The 18,044-nt window shown below is 51.4% G+C and overlaps 1 protein-coding gene across 6 annotated transcripts in view; it reads right to left on the reverse strand.

The window, feature by feature from the left end:
- The window catches only part of TYW1B (tRNA-yW synthesizing protein 1 homolog B), a 121,793-nt gene that overhangs the window by 65,617 nt on the left and 38,132 nt on the right, over positions 1-18,044 (reverse strand). For all 6 annotated transcript variants that reach the window (XM_074557272.1, XM_074557271.1, XM_074557269.1 and 3 more), the window contains 3 exons: positions 10,993-11,102; positions 4,991-5,168; positions 586-721 (listed from right to left, as the gene is read on the reverse strand). In XM_074557272.1, the coding sequence (XP_074413373.1) occupies positions 586-721; positions 4,991-5,168; positions 10,993-11,102 (424 nt within the window). The remainder of the gene's footprint in view (positions 1-585; positions 722-4,990; positions 5,169-10,992; positions 11,103-18,044) is intronic.

The following is an 18,044-nucleotide window of genomic DNA, read 5'->3' on the forward strand; positions in this document are numbered from 1 at the left end:
CACACACAGGGCAAAGCCCTCCTGCTGCTGTGCTCAGATCCCCTGGGATGGCTCAACCTCCCAGGAAAAGCAAATTTCTGTGGGGCAGGAGGGTGACAGAGCCACCAAACTCCAGCACACACATTTTAATGTCCCTCATGTGCTGCCATTTCAAGGGAGCCTCTGAGAACCAGAGCAAAGGAACACAGGGGATTTACAACTCTTCCCTGAATTTCCAGCTTTCCTTCAGCAGCCTGCTTTTAGTGTAACCCCTTTGTTAGGAAATCTATTATTTGATAATCTCTTCATCCCTCACAGCACCCTTTAGTCACAGCATTTACTACTCCATTTGACACACACATTCTGCTCTGGAAAACCACCCAAACCTGCTGCACTTCACACACCTGAACACCCCAACCATGGAAATATACTCCCATCACACCTAGAACCCACTCCATGATCCATCTTAGAGCCTCTCAAGTCTTCTACTTCTGCAGAAAGTAGAAGCAGGTAAGGTGAGAAGGGTGAGAAGAAAAAGAGGTGGTGAGTCAGCAGAGTACAGAAGGAAGGAAAAAACCATTTAAAAATCCATGCTTAAGTGGGTACCTTTTCAGCTAAGGCCTTCAGGCTGTCCAGAAACCTCTCCCAGAAGTCCTTGAAGAGGGGTCTGTCAATCCTCTTCAGGCTCTCCCTGGTGCTGGCATCCACACTGACGTAGAGCTGGGTCACAGGCTCCAGCTTCCTGCAAAGGGAAAAGGGAATTGCTGCTTTCCAAACCTGCAGCTTCAGTTTGTGCTCTCCTACCAAAACAGGAACAGGAACTGGGCAGTGTTTCCAGGGAAGGGTCATCTCTGCCATCAGCAGCAGCAAGGTGTTATAACCCCAACAAACAGCCCCAAGGCTGAGAACTCTCACACAGCCTTGGCTGACAATGCCTTCGTCACTTCCTCCCTGCACCAGCACAGCTCTCTCTCCAGTGGGGCTGTAACACATTGGGAAAGGCTTCCCAAAGGAAGGGGTTCAGCTGAGGCACAGAGAGGTTCTGCAACCCACAAAGCTGTGCCCTTTCTCCATGATCTATCTGGCCCATGGGAAGACAATCCATTGAACAGAAATGGACATCAGCAGGAATTTCCCCATGGAAAGGGGGCTCAGGCACTGCAGGGGCTGCCCAGGGAGGTTTGGAGTGCCCATCCCTGGAGGTGGCACCCAGTGCTCTGGGCAGGGATTGGGTGCAGCTGGAACGCAATGATCCTGGAAGGATTTTCCAACCTCAGGGATTCTGTGACTCTAAATTCAGCCCTAATTCAGGCCGTTCCTACTGCTGGAGATGCTGAACTGCCCTGACCTGCAGCAGGATCATCAGTGACATTTCTGAAGGGATAGCAAAGCTGTTTACAAAATAAAGCCACACACAAACCACAGCCTTCTCCTTCCACAGAAATCCTGGAGCAGAGCCCTTCTGGCCACAAGTGCTGGGAGCCAGCACTGGGAACTCCTACAGGGACTGAACCTCCTTTGGTGTGGGAAGAGCCTGGCTGGAGGCTGATCCCTTCCATAAATGCCAAAGGAGTAAGGGAGGAGCAGCAGCACCACAGCCCAGCAGCAAAAGGACCAAAGGGATTAAGAAGAGCCTAGAAAGGAGCTCCCTCAGAATCCCAGGATTGTGACAGTGTTCACAAGGGTCTGAGGATGAGGGAAGAGATGAGGATCTGACTCCATGTTTCAGAAGGCTTGATTTGTTATTTTATGATATATATTACATTAAAACTATACTAAAAGAATAGAAGAAAGGATTTCATCAGAAGGCTGGCTAAGAATAGAATAAGAAAGAATGATAACAAAGGCTTGTGGCTCAGACAGAGAGTCCGAGCCAGCTGACTGTGATTGGCCATTAATTACAAACATCCACATGGGCCAATCCCAGATGCACCTGTTGCATTCCACAGCAGCAGATAATCAATGTTTACATTTTGTTCCTGAGGCCTCCCAGCTTCTCAGGAGGAAAAAATCCTAAGGAAAGGATTTTCCATAAAACATGTCTGTGACACAGGATCACTGAGGCTGGAAAAGCCCCTGAATGTCACCAAGCCCAGCCTGTGCCTGATGCCCACCTTGTCACCAGCCCAAGGCACTGAGTGCCACCTCCAGGGGTGGGGACAGAGCCTTTCCCCTGGCAGAAGTGACCAAGGCAGTGAGTGTGACACACAACCCTTGTGGCACCTCCACCCCAGGGCTGCAGCATCAACAACCACAGTGTACACAGAGCTCCCAGCATCTGGGGCAGCACTTTGGGAGTGCTTGGTGTGAACTCTGCAATGAGCAGGCACCAGTCCCAGCTTCATTTGGTTCTCTAGAGATGAGGAGAAATCAGAAGCCATTGTTCAGGTACCAAACAGCGCCACCTAAAATACATTGTCACCCAAAGGTGACAGGGGCAAGAACTGGCCAGAGAGAGACGGACCAGAGCTCTCTGTGTCCAGAAAAATCCACTCAACCGACCATTGGAACACATTCTCTGTGTGTGTATTTAGACAGCAAAACAAAATAATCCAGAACAAACTGAACGTTTCAGGTTAAAATTTCAGTTTTTGTAAACAAGTTTGTCTGGACTGGCAACTCAAAGCCACAGAGTCCAAAATGACCAAATGTGAAGTGCTCAGTTTCCAGGAATACTGAGCCAAACTCCTTCTTTACTGAGTGCTGTCTTTGCTTAATTAAAATGGGACCCAGTGAAGATGGAGCAGGTGCTTTACAAATAGGGGCTGAGAAAAATCATCTCAAACCTAGGGACAGGCAGGAGCCAGACTCACAGTCAGCAAGGGGGAAATGAAGGAGTTAGAAGTGATGCAAGGGACTGCCAAACAGGAGTTGGCCAAACAGGAATGGCCCACAGGGCTCTGCATGGCTGGGATCCGAGGTGAGCTGGGCACGTTCTGCCAAGGGGGAACAAGGAGAGAGGGGCAGTGAGAACCAGGACACAGACTGGTGCTCCTGGGACAGCTCCAGTGCAGAACAACAGCAAATGCAGCTGTGTGGCACCAGGATGGATCTGCTAGCTCAGACACCTGAGGTGAAATCCAGGAGACCAAATCCATGGCATTTACACAGGGGTGTGGGCAGGAATCCTGAGCTGAAATCTTCAGCTGAGCTGTGCCATCAAATAAATCCACTTCACCAGGCAGGCAGGACAGAGCCCACAAGGACCAGGAACAGCAACATCACAAATGAGCATTTGCTGGTGAGCATTAATAATCATCTGCTCATTACTGGCATTATAATTGATCATAAAGGCAAACCCACACATGAGGGGTGTTCACAGCCATGGGTCAGAGACAGGAGCCAGGTACAGGAGCTCACCTGCTGTAAAACCTCCCTGAGTTTATTGTGAGCCTGTGGCAGGTGGAGCTGCTGCCCGAGGAGAGGAGGAGGAGGAGAGGAAGGCACAGGGGGCACCCACTGGAGCCCCTGTCCTGAATCCAGCAACACCCCAGGCCACACTGCCCTCTCCCAGAAGGGGCTGGGAGGGACCTTAAAACTCATCCAGCCATGGCAGGGACACCTCCCACTGTCCCAGGTGCTCCCAGCCCTGCCCAGCCTGGCCTTGGGCACTGCCAGGGATCCAGGGGCAGCCACAGCTGCTCTGGGCACCCTGTGCCAGGGCCTGCCCACCCTCACAGGGAGCAATTCCTCATTCCCAATATCCCATCCAGCCCTGCCCTCTGGCAGTGGGAGCCATTCCCTGTGTCCTGTCCCTCCATCCCCTGTCCCCAGTCCCTCTCAGCTCTCTTGAGGTCACCCTGCCTATTGCCGGATGAACTTTTTGACTGCAGCTCCTCTGCTGACAGCACAGAAGTGAGCTGGGTGCCAACTTCAGTTCCCATATTAAGCAAATCATCTGCTTTGATGAGCCAAAGATCAGTTGCAATTTTTAAGACAGCAAGACTAGCATTTTATCCCCTTCTTTTTTGTTTCTTTTTAAAAAGATTCAGCAGATCCGAAAAGTGCAGCTTCCAAATAGAGTGTGTGCTCTCTTTTTAAACTGCTATATTTAGGGAAGAGCAATTTCTATCTACCAGGCACATAATACATGACTTAAAGTAACTTGATTACACAATTATTCAATCATTTGGAATGCCTTTGTAGTGTATAATTACTCACTCCCAAAGTGCCTGCACTCCCCCCTCAGTGCCAGATTCAGACCATGAGTGTCCCAGGAGCACAGAGAGGAGCTGGCATGAGCTGGGTGACACCAAGGCCACCCTGGCCACCCTCATGGGTCACACCAAGGCCACCCTGCCACAGCTCCAGGGCTGGATTTGCTGCTGTTCCCAACTGCTGGGGTTGTGAGCAGCCCCAGCCTCCCTGGAGCTGCATTCCCCCACGTGCTGCACTTTGGTAACAACAGCCTGGATGCTCCACAGCATCAGAAAAAGGGATTATTTTCCTTTAGAAAGACTCTGAAAGAGTTCATTGAAGTGTTTGGAAGCCTTCATTCAAGTCCCCCTGAGGGAGGTGAAGCAGATCCCACTTTGCTGATGGACATGTGCTTGTCACCCTCCTGATCCTGACCCTGCTGGGGATGCTGGGCAGGGCAGAGCTGTGGGCTGAGCCTTTACAGCTGCTGCTCTGGGCTCAGAACAAAGATCAGCCCCAAAGGCAATCTCTGAGCTCAGTGCCCTGCTCTGGCTGGCAGGACAGAAATTATTCCTGCCCCAGGCACAAAGCACAGCTCACTCACTGCTCCCCTCCTGCCACTCCTTCACAGGTGCCACATTCCGGCCTCTCCACTTCCAGCAGCAATCACAGTTTGTTTAGGAGGTACAGAAAAAATCAAACTGAGAGAGAGAAAGGGCTGAGAAGGAGCATGAGGAGATTGAGGTTAAAATCAGATGCTGAGGGGGATTTTCATTGCCAGTGCTTGTGCAGACTGACTCTGAGGGGCACAGCATGGCATGGGGACACAGGTCAGCACTGCAGTGTCTGAGGAGGAATTCCCTGCAGCTCTTACCTGATCTCCTCGGGGAACTGGGCGTTGGTGACCAGGAAGGTGGAGATGCCCTGCTGGTGCAGCAGCCTCACCAGCTGGTTGATGTGGGGGTACATGATGGGCTCCCCCACCAGGGACAGGGCACAGTGCTTCACTGCCAGAGCTTCCTCCAGCCGGGCTGCCTTCACTCCTGACACACCTGCAGAGGGGACAACACTGAAATGAACAGTGCATGGGGCCCTGAGCAAGCTGCTCTGGGGGAAGTGGAAGGAACAAGATGATTTTTAAGATCCCTTCCAACCCAAACCCTTCTGTGGTTCTGTAACAAATCCCCGTCCCAAACACCTGTATCCAAAACACACCTGGCACAAGAGGGCTGAGAAGAGCACAGGGACACCAGGCCAGAGCCAGGGAGCAGCTCTGCAGCACCCACAGAGCAGCAGCACCCAGAGCCTGGGCTGGGAGTGCCCTGGGCACTGCTGAGAGCAGTGAGCTGCTGGCACCTGAGCCAAGATTAAACATTTGAGCCAAGCTCCCCACTGCTGAGGCCTCGGGATGCTGCTGAGTGCTGAGACACAAACACACAGGGCAGCTCAAGGCCACTGCAAGCAGGTGTGTCAGGGAAGCAGCCCAGGCCATGGCTGTGCTGTGCTGGTCCCTGTGGGCTCCAGGAAGGGCAGCTGAGCCCTTCCCAGCAAGGGACTGAATGCAGGAAGGGCAGCTGAGCACAGCTCCCCAAGCACAGCAAGGGGCTGAGCCCTGACTGCAAACACAGAACGTGCAGCTCCACAGGGGATGTGATCAAAAGAAATCCCAGCACATGGCACGGTCCTGAACAGGCAGAGACCTTTCAGAAGGAAAACACAAGCAGCTCAAATGTAGCATCCATGTGAAAACACCACCTGAGTCCCACTCCTGATGCCACAGGAGGGAGGGGGAGCTGGATGCTCCTGCAGCCCACCCACACCTGACCAGGTGCTCAGGACCCCGGATGAAATCAGCTGCCTCCAAACAAGCTTTTGTTCCCAATCTGTCACTTCACATTTCCCTGATGTGCCTTGATGTACTCAAATCCTATCTGAGGCTTTAGATTGGGGGCTGGTCTGTTTTAAAGATAAAAAACAAAGCCTGGAGTGTGAATCCAGGTCCTCAGCTCCCTTCTGGTTGCCTTGACGCTGCAGAACAGAAAATTACAGCTCTGCTGCAAAGCCCAGATAAAAGAGGTGTTTGTGGATGTTGCTCCAGCCTCACGTAGCAAAGCTGGTTTGGAATCAGAGCAGGGCTCAGTGCATTTTCAAGCAGCCAGGCTCAGTCCTGAGGAAGTGACAGGACTAATGGTTATTCCATAGAAAGCTGACAGCACTAAATGAGAGCTTTATTGGAGAAGAAAGCAGCGTCTCCAGCACACGCTGAGATTAAAGGACTAACTTTCATATTCCTAAAACTACTGTAAGTCAGTTTTGGAATTAATTAATTTCTCTCTCTCAGCATTTTTCATCTGGACTCTCATCATTAGCCTGCCAGCTTTATAAGCAGCAGAACAAAATCCCAACATCCCCTAAAGTTTGAGGGGAACTTTCCCAAAACAGTTTACACCAAACCTGCTACATCCACGCAGAGCAGGGAGTGGGTTTGCACACAACCCTTTGAGCACACAAACCACGAGCCAGGCAGGGATAAACTGCCAGGACTGGTGGATCCCAGGAGGGCAGGGACTCTCCTGAATCCCTCTGGCTCTGCTCCTGCCCTCAGCCCCCAGCAGAGCACATCTCCCTGGAAAAGCTGATTCCAGCTGCTGCACTAACTTGGGCAAAGACAGCACCCCTGGCACAGCACCCTGGGGAGGCTGGGCTGACTCTGGCACCCCTGTAAGGACCTGAGCAGCACCACAAGAGCCTGGGGGCCAGGGAGATGAGAGACCTGCTCTGTCCATGCTGATCCATGGGTTCTCTGAGGATTTCCTGGCACAGGTCATGCATTTCTTTCTGGCTTTTTCCCTTTATTATCAGACTGCCACTCTCTCATTCCTGAGTTATGTTTCCATCCTGTGTGTGCCCTTTGCAAGGGCACAGAGATTTACAAGTCACTCCCCAGAAAAATGTATCCATCAAATAAACTTTGCAGCCTCACTCCCTATCAGTGAGGTGTCTCTCCATCATTTAATCCAAGAGAGAATTATGGGGCTTTAATGGCTGTGCTCTCCAAACCCAGCACAAACTGTGGCAACACTAAAGCAGAAGTGATTTATCATCACCCACGGGCACCCAGAGTATGAGGGCTGTCCTGTAGGGTGTCCTAAAGGATAAAGGGACACAAGAATTCTGGTCCTTCAAAGGAAATCTCATTTTTACTGCAATGGATTATATGAATAAAGCACCAGATGAGCTCAGCAGTTTCTCTGGCCCATGGAATGCGTGTGTGGATGGATCTGCCTGCAAAGCCTCCAAAACTGGAAAGAGCAGCACCAATGAATTCAAAAGGCTCAGGGAGGTACCTGACAGCACCCCCAGACACTCCAGCCCTGAGGACTCCCCAGCTAAGGGAGTTTTGATTCCCCAGAAGCCCAAACAGCCCAAAGTCTATGCCAAGGGCCAGGGTCCAACACCTGAGCCCTGCTGGGACACCTCTGGAGTCCCTGTGGGTGCCCAGCCAGAGCTGCAGGATCAGACACATCAGTGCTGGGAAATGGAGATGGAATCCAACCATTCCCCAGCACTGCAAGGTCACCATTAACCCCTGTCCCCAAATGCCACACTCCACACAGTTTATAAACCCCTCCAGGGATGGGCACTCCACCTCCCTGACAGCTGTGCCAGGGCTGGACAACCCTCCCAGGAAGGAATTTCCCCAAATCCCCCCTGAGCTGCCCTGGCCCAGCCTGAGGCCGTTCCCTCTGCTCCTGTCCCTGTTCCCTGGAGCACAGCCCGACCCCCTGGCTGTCCCCTCCTGTCAGGAGCTGTGCAGAGCCACAAGGGCCCCCTGAGCCTCCTTTGCTCCAGCCTGAGCCCTTTCCCAGCTCCCTCAGCCCCTCCCGGGACTCCAGACCCTTCCCTGGACATGCCAGCCCCTTGCTGTCTTTCCTGGAGGTGCCCCAGCAGTGCCAGCACAGGGACAGAGCTCAGCCACAACCCCTCCTCCCCTCCCCACAGCAGCCTGGGCCACCTCCCTGCTCCAGCAGGTGCTTCCTGTGCTTCTGCTGGGTTTTTCTCAAACACCACTCCCAGTAAAGGCCCCTGCTGTCTGTGCAGAGCTGCTGGGCTGGCAGGAGCAGCCAGGCCTGTTCCTCCAGCCTGGCACTGCACACAGGGACTCTGATCCTGCCCCAGCTGAACCTCTGCCTGTCCCCAGCTCAGTTCACTCACTCTGCTCCTACTCAGTTTGCCTCTTGCTGCTTCCACCCTGACAACACCTCCCCACACACCTGAGGGAAGAAAGATGTAAAATTCACTACATGGAACAGGAGCTCCTGGGCTTCTCTTTCCAATTTTTCTGCTCCTTAATAAACCTTTGACTCACAGCAGCTAGGACAGGAATGTTGCCATCTAGCACTAGAAAAATGAACCAGCTTTTCTTTTCCCACTTAACAGCACAGTTCTAGTCCAGAGCTTTTCTGTTTTCTCCTTTCACAGTTCCAGGTCAAGGGTAACTGTGCTCAGATGCACAGGCATATTTTGAGTAATATTTATGAATTTGTTTAACAGAAAATAGACTCCAAAAAGGGAGAACTGGGATGTCCTGACAGGCCCCCTGACACTTGAGCAATATTTCAGATGCTGCAAAGTCTCTCCATAATCATTCCCTGTCCTCAACTCATTTTGGGAAGACAGCAGGGTCAGGGAATGAGGTTACTCCTCAGTGCAGGGTGGTAATGGCTCCTCTCCAGAGGCCTGAAAGCCTCCAGGGCTGGAGGGTCCCACCTGTCCAGGCCCCACTCTGGCTGAACAAGCTCATTTTGATGTGCAACTTCACTCTCCCAAACAGAAACCAAGTCTGCAGTCCCTTCTTCTGGGGACAGGGACAACAGACAGGTGGGACTCCAGCATGGACAGATCTGATCTCCCTCAGAACCTCCCAGCGCTCAGAGACACAGAGAAACTGAGGCTGAGAAAACCTCCAGGATCAGAGTCCAAACAGTCCCCAGCACTGCAAAGGCCACCACTAAACCGTGTCCCCAAGTGCCACATCCACATGAATTTTGAACATTTCCAGGGATGGGGACTCCAGCCCTGCCCTGCAGAGCCTGTGCCAGGGCCTGGCCTCCCTTTCAGTGAGAAATTTCCCCCAAATCCCCCCTGAGCTGCCCTGGCCCAGCCTGAGGCCGTTCCCTCTGCTCCTGTCCCTGTTCCCTGGAGCACAGCCCGACCCCCCGGCTGTCCCCTCCTGTCAGGAGCTGTGCAGAGCCACAAGGGCCCCCTGAGCCTCCTTTGCTCCAGGCTGAGCCCCTGCCCAGCTCCCTCAGCTGCTCCTGGGGCTCCAGGCCCTTCCCTGCATCCATTGGCTCAACCCTGGTGTTTCTGCAGGTGCCCCTGGGGTAAAGCCCTGCCCTGAGAGTGCCTCACCCCCAGGTTTCCCTGCAGAGCTGCTGAGGCTGTTTCAGCACCACCATCCCTGCCCCAGGGGATGTCTGACAGTACCAAACAAAGCCCAGGCTCAGGAGTGAGGCTTCACTGAGCTGCTGCTCCAAAGCAGCCACGTGAGGAGAGTGAAGCCCATGGGGCCCCAACCTGAGCTATTTTTCCACCCATTATCCAGCTGCAGAGATGGAGGCAGAGCAGCTCTGCTCTGCTGACAGAAGGGCTTTGTGCCTGCCACATCCTGGATCCACTGGAATCTCTCTGAGCACAGCCAACCTAAACAATCAGGTTCCCAAACTGACAGCCAAGGCCAGGGCCCATCCTGCAGGTTTTATGGCTGTTCCACTCCATTTGTGCAGCTCAAGGCAGCTGGGGAGAGCAGAGCCCTGGAGCTGTCCTGCCAAGCTGGCCAGCCCTGCCAGCACACAGCTGACCCTGGCACAGCAGCCAGATCATCACATTTGGGAAACAAAACCCCCAGCCCTCTCTGCAGCTACAGACACAGAATATCAAACTTCCAGGGGATTTCTGTGGGAAGCAAGCTTCAGTGCTTCCCAGAGGTGCTGTGTCACAACCACAGGTACTGAATAATTGCTGAAAACCAAAATCCCCTGCTTGCTGCTGTTTCATTATTCATGAGACAAACAGCAGCCAGGAGTTGCAGGTAACACAAAGCTGGGTGTCAGGGCTGCCAGTGTGTGTCCTGTCAGGTAAGAGGCTGATGGCTTTTGCTTCCTCCTCCAGAGGAGCCAGGATCCCCCATCACCCAGGCTGGCTTTAAGCACTGTGGAGGGCTCTGTGCACACCACGGGAAAGGATTTGACAACTACCAGGATGCACCAGAGGCAGTTCCACTCTGCTCCCTCCAGGCACAGCACACTCCCAGTGGCTGAGCCTCATTTCAGAAGACATTAATGAGCCACAGCAGCCTCTTCTCCCCCATCCTCCTGACAGCCTGAAGCTCAGGCCTCCTTCCCAGAGGAGCAGAATGTTCTTACCTGTGACCATGTTCACAGGGGGCTTAGGATGAGGGAAGAGATGAGGATGTTTCAGAAGGCTGATTTATTGTTTTATGATATATGTTACATTAAAACTATACTAAAAGAATAGAAGAAAGGATTTCATCAGAAGGCTGGCTAAGAATAGAAAAGGAATGGAATGATAACAAAGGCTTGTGTCTTGGACAGAGAGTCTGAGCCAGCTGACTGTGATTGGCCATTAATTAGAAACATCCAACATGATGTTTCTAATTAACAGATGCACCTGTTGCATTCCACAGCAGCAGATAATCAATGTTTACATTTTGTTCCTGAGGCCTCCCAGCTTCTCAGGAGGAAAAATCCCAAAGAAAGGATTTTCCATAAAACATGCCTGTGACACTCACCTGTGTGAAGATGTCACTGCTGGCTATCCCCCAGGAGCCCAGGGGTGGGACAGAGCAGGAGTTACCTTTGAATTGCCTGATCATGCTCTGGTGCTTCTCGAGGGCCTCCTGCAGGATCTGCTCGGGCTGGTCCATCCTCCAGCGCCACTCGGTGCCCACGGGGTTCGTGTGGTGCCTGAGGGAAGAGGGCACAGTCACCCACTGCTACCTGGAAGCCACCTGGGGAACTCACCTGCCACCTGGGGACTTTGGCATCGTCAACATTCAAAGCAACAAAAGATGCTCAGCAACTCCTGCTGCTGGATGTCACCCCTGAACACCTCTCTCACACCCCTCTCCTTGCAGGCTCTGGTCTCCCAGAGGGAGGAATGGGCCTTGTGGACAATATTACACTCTATACAGATATTTTGAAGCACAGGTGAAAGGTTTCTAAGCCAAAATAATGTCTGCAAAAACCTTTGTAAAGAAAGGGAAACTGGTTCTGCCTCCTCTCTGCTCACAGCTGCACCAAGCTCTGGAGAAGGGAGGTCCCAGGCCATTTTTAGTTCATTTCAAAGGCACCAAGCACCACCCTGAGGACAGAATTTGTTTCTACCCCGGTCTTTGTGCGGTGCTCTGGTACCAGGACAGATGAGGGCAGGCTCCTCCAAACCCCCTGAAGAGAACAGGAGGCCTGCCCTGTCCCAGGGATGCATTCCTGGGGGATCTGGGCCATCTCCCAGATTTTCATCCCCCTGACCCAAGCAGTTTGCAGGGGAAAAACCCCAGATTCCATCTGAGGAACTGCTGGGTCACACTGGGGTGGGAAGCCAACCTTACCTGGTTCATTGTCCCCATATTTTGTTTTCTTGGAAAACAGCAAAAGCCAACCCAGGTAAATGGACCCAGGCACCTGGAAGACCCATGGAGTTCCTCCTCATTTCTTACTTTATTAGCATGAGGAGCTCATCCAGACCTTAAATATCATCTTAAGGAAGTCAATGAAATTCTGTGTATTCACCTCCTTGTTCTCTCTCCACCATTTCCTGCTTCATCCCAAAATATGAAATGTGCTCCAAAAGCCCCCTCAGTTTTTCCCCTGGCAGCCCTTCAGAGTTCATTAAGAGCAGCAAATTGTGCAGGGGCCTTCACAAAAGCTCCTGGATTAACTCACCTTTGGAAAACAAGGAAAACAAGGCCAACCAAATCACACTCCTGACACTCAGTTTTGCAGCATCCTGCACCCCCTCCACCATCCCTGCATGCTGGGTTATGCCTTGTTCTGACCAGAGAGGGGGCAACTGGGAGGTGTTTTAAAAACTTTTATTCCATTTTCAGTCTCATGAGAAGGGTGAGACAATACAGATGTTAGAATTCACACCCTCACAATCAGAAGCCAATTGAGACAATACAGATGTTATAATTCACACCATCACAATCAGAAGCTAATTAGTTCCTAATTACAATACACTGTGTTTCTTGGCTATCAGCTTTTGTCACATCATGCTGTAAATGCCTTACAGCAAATCACCTAAAATTACCCCCTAGTGGGTCCCACTACACTGCATCTTTCATGGTTCTATTTCTCTGTTTCTCCAAAGTATCCAATATTATTTGCAAGGCCACCTTTTGAAACTTGTTTCTAGTTCCATTCTCTCTCAGACAGGTCTGTCCGATTCCATGGCATTTCTAAGTCAACATTTCTCAAAGTTTACATACAAATGCACATTGTGTGAGCCTTCTGTCAAGCTTTGGGAATTCTCTACAACTCCATTTCCCACATTTCCCCCTTGAATGGAAAAAACTTCTTTGATGGCCTTGTTCATAATTTATTGTGCACAGTAAAGTACATAAGGCACTATTATTAACATTGTCACTACAGCAATGAATGCATATAAACTGTGCAGCCCTGGGGACACCTGGAGGTTCCAGCTGCATCCAGCTCCAGGGCAGCAGGACAGGACTCCAGCCTTTAACTGAGGGGAAGGGACAGGGCAGCACCTGCTCAGGGTGAGGGGCTGCTCCATCCTCACTGGAGAGCAGCAAAAGGCTCCCAGTGACCTCTGCACAAGGGGAAGGGGATTCAAACCAAGAGAGAGCAGGTTTGGGTTGGACATCAGGGAAAAAATTCCTCCCTGTGAGGGTGGGCAGGCCCTGGCACAGGGTGCCCAGAGCAGCTGGGGTTGCCCCTGGATCCCTGGCAGTGCCCAAGGCCAGGCTGGGCAGGGCTGGGAGCACCTGGGACAGTGGGAGGTGTCCCTGCCATGGCAGGGGTGGCACTGGATGGAATTTAAGGTTTCTTCCAACCCAAACCAGTCTGGCATTCTGGAACTCCCCAAGTGAGAAACACCTGTCTGATAGTGCTAAAACACAAACCCAGGCTCAATAAAATCAGGCTTTTGGCCCAAACATTTCTTTATCCACTTCAAGAGCAAAGATTCAAACACTGTTCTCAAACTTTACCACCTCAAGGATCCTTTAAGTCAAAACAGCTTTTTGAATTTCCCCTTTATTTCCCCATCTGGCAACATGGAAAGTTTTCTGAATGTCAGCTATAAAAGACATTTATAAAACTCTTCCATGTTTAACTGCAAAACTTGTACCTTGTATATTTAATAGGGCCAGCTGGCAGGAAATCAATAGGCTGTGGGTGCACCCTGGACAGCTATTAGTGTCCAACAGGCCCTGCATTTTTAACACATCCTACTGTTTAATAAACACACCAGGTCAGGTCTACAGAGCTGCTTATTTGGCAAAAGGAGGTTCCCTGCCAAGAGGAGGATGAAGCAGTAATTCCGTGGGCTCAGGAGGTTGTTCCCCAGTCCCAGCACAGAAACCAGAGCCACCTTCCCACTGCCCCCAGGCTCTGTGAGCTCCCAACTCTGGCTACACCAACACTGAGCAGGAATTGGTGTCAGGGATTTCTTTCCTTTCCTTTTTCCTTTCCTTTCCCCTTCCCTTTTTCCTTTCCCCTTCCTTTTTCCTTTCCTTTCCCCTTCCTTTTTCCTTTCCTTTCCCCTTCCTTTTTCCTTTCCTTTCCCCTTCCTTTTTCCTTTCCTTTCCCCTTCCTTTTTCCTTTCCTTTCCCCTTCCTTTCTCCTTTCCTTTCCCCTTCCTTTTTCCTTTCCTTTCCTTTCCTTTCCTTTCCTTTCCTTTCCTTTCCTTTCCTTTCCTTTCCTTTCCTTTCCTTTCCTTTCCTTTCCTTTCCTTTCCTTTCCTTTCCTTTCCTTTCCTTTCCTTTCCCTTCCCAAGTAAAATGAAATCTCACCCAAACCCACGTCCAGCAGAAAACCTTGATTTTAGCAGAGATTCCAGGTGTGGAACAGGTTTGGTTTGCTCCTTCAGAGACACCTGAGTGCCACAGCCCCACGACTGCAGGGAACACAATGGGAGCTCCTGCTGGCTGCCCTGGAACCCCCCCAGCCTGCTCCCATCCAGCTTCCCTGCAGCCCCAGCTCACCTCTGATCCACCAGGAGCCTGGCACAGCATTCCCAGTGTCCCTGGCAGGTTCTGGGACCCCTGTGAAGGTGCAGCTTCCTGTGATCTGCCTCCCCAGGTGCTTGGTTTATTTAAATAAATCAGCTTTTGCTTTATGCATTCTGCAAATGGTTTTTAAGAGGCTCTGAGGGCAGATGCAGCTCAGGTATAAAATATCATTTACTGCAGGCATTGACTGAGCCAGGGTGATACCTGGTGGGGAGCAGGAAGGTGAGGAAGTGCTGGTGGCAGTGACATGAGAGGACAGAGCACACCATTGCCAGGGAGGGCAGGAGCAGAATAAAAACAAGAAGAGTTCAAAACACAGTCTCAGTGAACCCTGATGGCCAGCAGGGAGATCCCAGAGGAGAAGAGCTGAGGGGAAAAGAACTTCAGGAGAACTGGCAGTTTTGGAAGCCCTACCAAGGCAGAAGTGCAAACTGCAGCAATAAAAAGCAAAGACAAAACAACAAAATCAATCTGCTCTTCTGCAGCCTCGTGAGCCTCCAGCTGCAAACAAAAGGAGCACAAAACCACAGGGGCATCAGCAGAAAGGGGAAGGCAAAACATCAGCCATGACCAGGAAAGGACACACAAAAGAGATCCCAAGGACTTTCCCAGGAGTGATGGCAGGAGAAGAAGGGAGACCACAAAAAACGCTTGGCCAATGCACAAACCAACCATGTTTAATGTTCCTGCTGTACAAAATGAAACCAGGCTGTTCCTTTTCTTCTGCACCTCCTGAGAGCAACAGGAGGAGCCCAGTCTGGGCTGGGCAGAGACCAGGACTGAGATACTGAACCTGAATTTAATGTTGTCCCTAGGATGGGTAAAGTCACCCTGGAGCAGGCTGGAAAAATTGGCTGACAGGACCAGAGGCTGCCAGGGTGGCTTAGACTGGATATGAAGGGGAATTTCTTCATGGCAAAGATGTCACAGGGCAGTGCTGGAGAGGTTTGAAAGCCCAATGGATGTGGCCCTTGAGGACAGAGTCTGGTGGCCTTGGCAGTGCTGGGGGAACAACTGGAATCAAGGATCTCAGAGGGCTTTTCCAACCAAAAGAATTCCGTGATTCTCTTCCAATTGAAACCTTGAAGAAGGAAGATGCCCCATGCTGAAAAGGTCCATCCCAGCTCTGAGATGCTCCCTTTTTAAAGAGCAGGATCCCCTGCAAGGCAGGTGATGCTCAGTGTGCTGTGCTGTGCCCACCCACCCCATCCCTGAGCCCTGCCCAGCACAGCTTCCCAGATCATTCCAGAACTCACCTGGATGGCAAAATGTGCAAATTGCCTTCCAAAGCCTCAGTCACTGCCCCTCATCACTGACTGCTGGACCTGGCACCATCCCCTGCAGGGACACCCAAGGCCCACTGTGGACATTTCACAGCCCATAATCTATTTATATTCACTACTGAGGCCATAAATTTGGGAGTTGATTGCAACAACTCCCAGGACCTTTAAGAGGTCCAAGTCCAGGAGAATACAAAGTGCTATAAAATGAAAATCAGAGATTTCAACCCACACATTTTCTCCTAGAAATGCCTCAGATGGCAGAGCAGCACATGAAGGCACCAATACTTTTTTACCACTTTTTTTACCAGGGGCATGACCTGGGCACATTGATGTGCTGCCCCCCACCCCATTTATTTGGTCATTTCAGGAGCTCCTGGCAGACAGACAGGCCCAAACTCAACAAACCAGTGAAGAAACCAATGTGAGGGATGAACCTTGGTCACAACAGGTCCCTTCTGGAAACAAAACCATAACCAAACTGAAACCTGGGAGAAAAGAGCAGCAGAACCAGGACTGGGGGCTGGACATGCACAGAGGCTCTCTGAGCTTTCAGGTTCAGCTTCCAGGTGTTCCAAACCTGCAGTGTCCACTCCTTTGACATCAATATTCCCCATTTCCCTGAGGAATTACCCCCTGGAATCAAGTTAGTTACTGAGGAGAAGCTTTGGTTTTAATCTGTTTTCAGTTTCTTCTTAATTTTTTAAAGACCTTAAGTACTTCTCCTATGAGAGATTATTACGTTTTAATCTCTGTATTTTTCAGGGCTTACTGTGATGCCTGGCTTTTGGCCACCCACTGATTTAGTGTCTGAATACAACTTCAGTTGCTGTCTAGAAGCAAAAGCTGAAACCTCCATGCACAGGTATAAGCATTAAAGTTACAGCAGAAGAAATACGAGCCAATTTCTTCACAGGATATTTCACCCTGTCTGCTTTGCCTCCTCCTCAGATGCAAAAGTAATAAACCCTATTAATTTAAATCTTATTTAGCTGTTCCTTCTCTCCACAATAATTGATTGGGCGTTGGACACTGAGCCAAAAACCCTCATCAAATCAGGTCTGCCTGGTGCCTGTGCTGCAGGGAGGTGTCACAGAGCTCCGAACCCACACTTGCTCTAATTGATTAAAAGATTTGGTCACTTGCACATTTCCATTTAGGCAATTAAGCTAAAGAGACACAGCCTCAGTGAGAGCAGCTGGGAGCAGGGATGGAGAGGGACAGACTCCTTGGAGGACAGGATTATGGCTGGGGACATTGCAGTGGTTCAGGTGTGGGGTGTCCCCCTCAGTGCTTTTGATGGAACAGCCTTGGGTGACACCAAACAATCCACCTTGGAGAATCAGGGAATATCCTGAGCTGGAATGGACCACAGGGATCATCCAGGCCAGCCCTGGCCCTGCACAGACACCCCAACAATCCCACCCTGGGCATCCCTGGAGCTCTGGCAGCCTCGGGGCTGTGCCCATTCCCTGGGCAGCCTGGGCAGTGCCAGCACCCTCTGGGGGAAGAACCTTTCCTGAAATCCAACCTGAGCCTGCCCTGGCACAGCTTCCAGTCTGCTTTTCCTGTCCCCACAGCTCTGCAGTGCCAGCCCTTCTGCAGGGGACAGCAGAGCCAGTCAGGGGCCCTGTGACAGCTCCCAGGGACAAGGGGGACAGAAGAGCATCCAGTGCAGAGTGAAGCCACATCTCTGACAGAATCCCCTCGTTTTCTGAGCATGTTTGGATACTGAGCTCCACTGGAGGAGTCCTGCCCACAGCAGCTGGAACTGATCCCTTTAAGGCCCCATCCCAAACCAGTCTGTGATTCCATCAGTACTGGTTGGGGGCCAGAATGTGTCAGTCAGGACCAGCCAGCTCCAGTGACATCCAGCTCCCAGGGAGAGCAGCTGCACTGCAGCATTCCTGCCAAAGTGAGGAAGAGAAAATAAACAGGCTCCTTTCCTTCAGCCATCCAGGGAGAGCTCGGGGGTTGTGCAATTGGAAACATTGGCAGAACCTACAAATGTCAAAATCCTGAAAGAAGAGCTCAAGAAGAAAGAATCCCAGCAGCCTTATCTGCACGAGGAGCCCAGCACAACACCTGCATGAGGAACACTGTGCCAGAAGCAGATCAAAACTGGGATTTCACATGTCTGCACAGATGGCACCTGCTGCTCAGGAGCTGCCTTGTTTATCCTGCCCAGCCACCAGGGCCTGCAGCTCCACCTCAGTGTCACACACTGAACAACCTGCAAGGTGTGGGGGGTAAAACAAGCACAGACAGGCCTGACTGCAGGGTTTGGGAGCTGGGGTGGCACAGGACCAGCAGGGCAATATTGGGAGTGGCAAGGAGGGAGGGAAGATCCCTCTCACAGCCAAGTCAAGGCT

Source organism: Zonotrichia albicollis, chromosome 22 (genome assembly GCF_047830755.1).
Source record: "Zonotrichia albicollis isolate bZonAlb1 chromosome 22, bZonAlb1.hap1, whole genome shotgun sequence".
Lineage (NCBI taxonomy): Eukaryota > Metazoa > Chordata > Aves > Passeriformes > Passerellidae > Zonotrichia > Zonotrichia albicollis.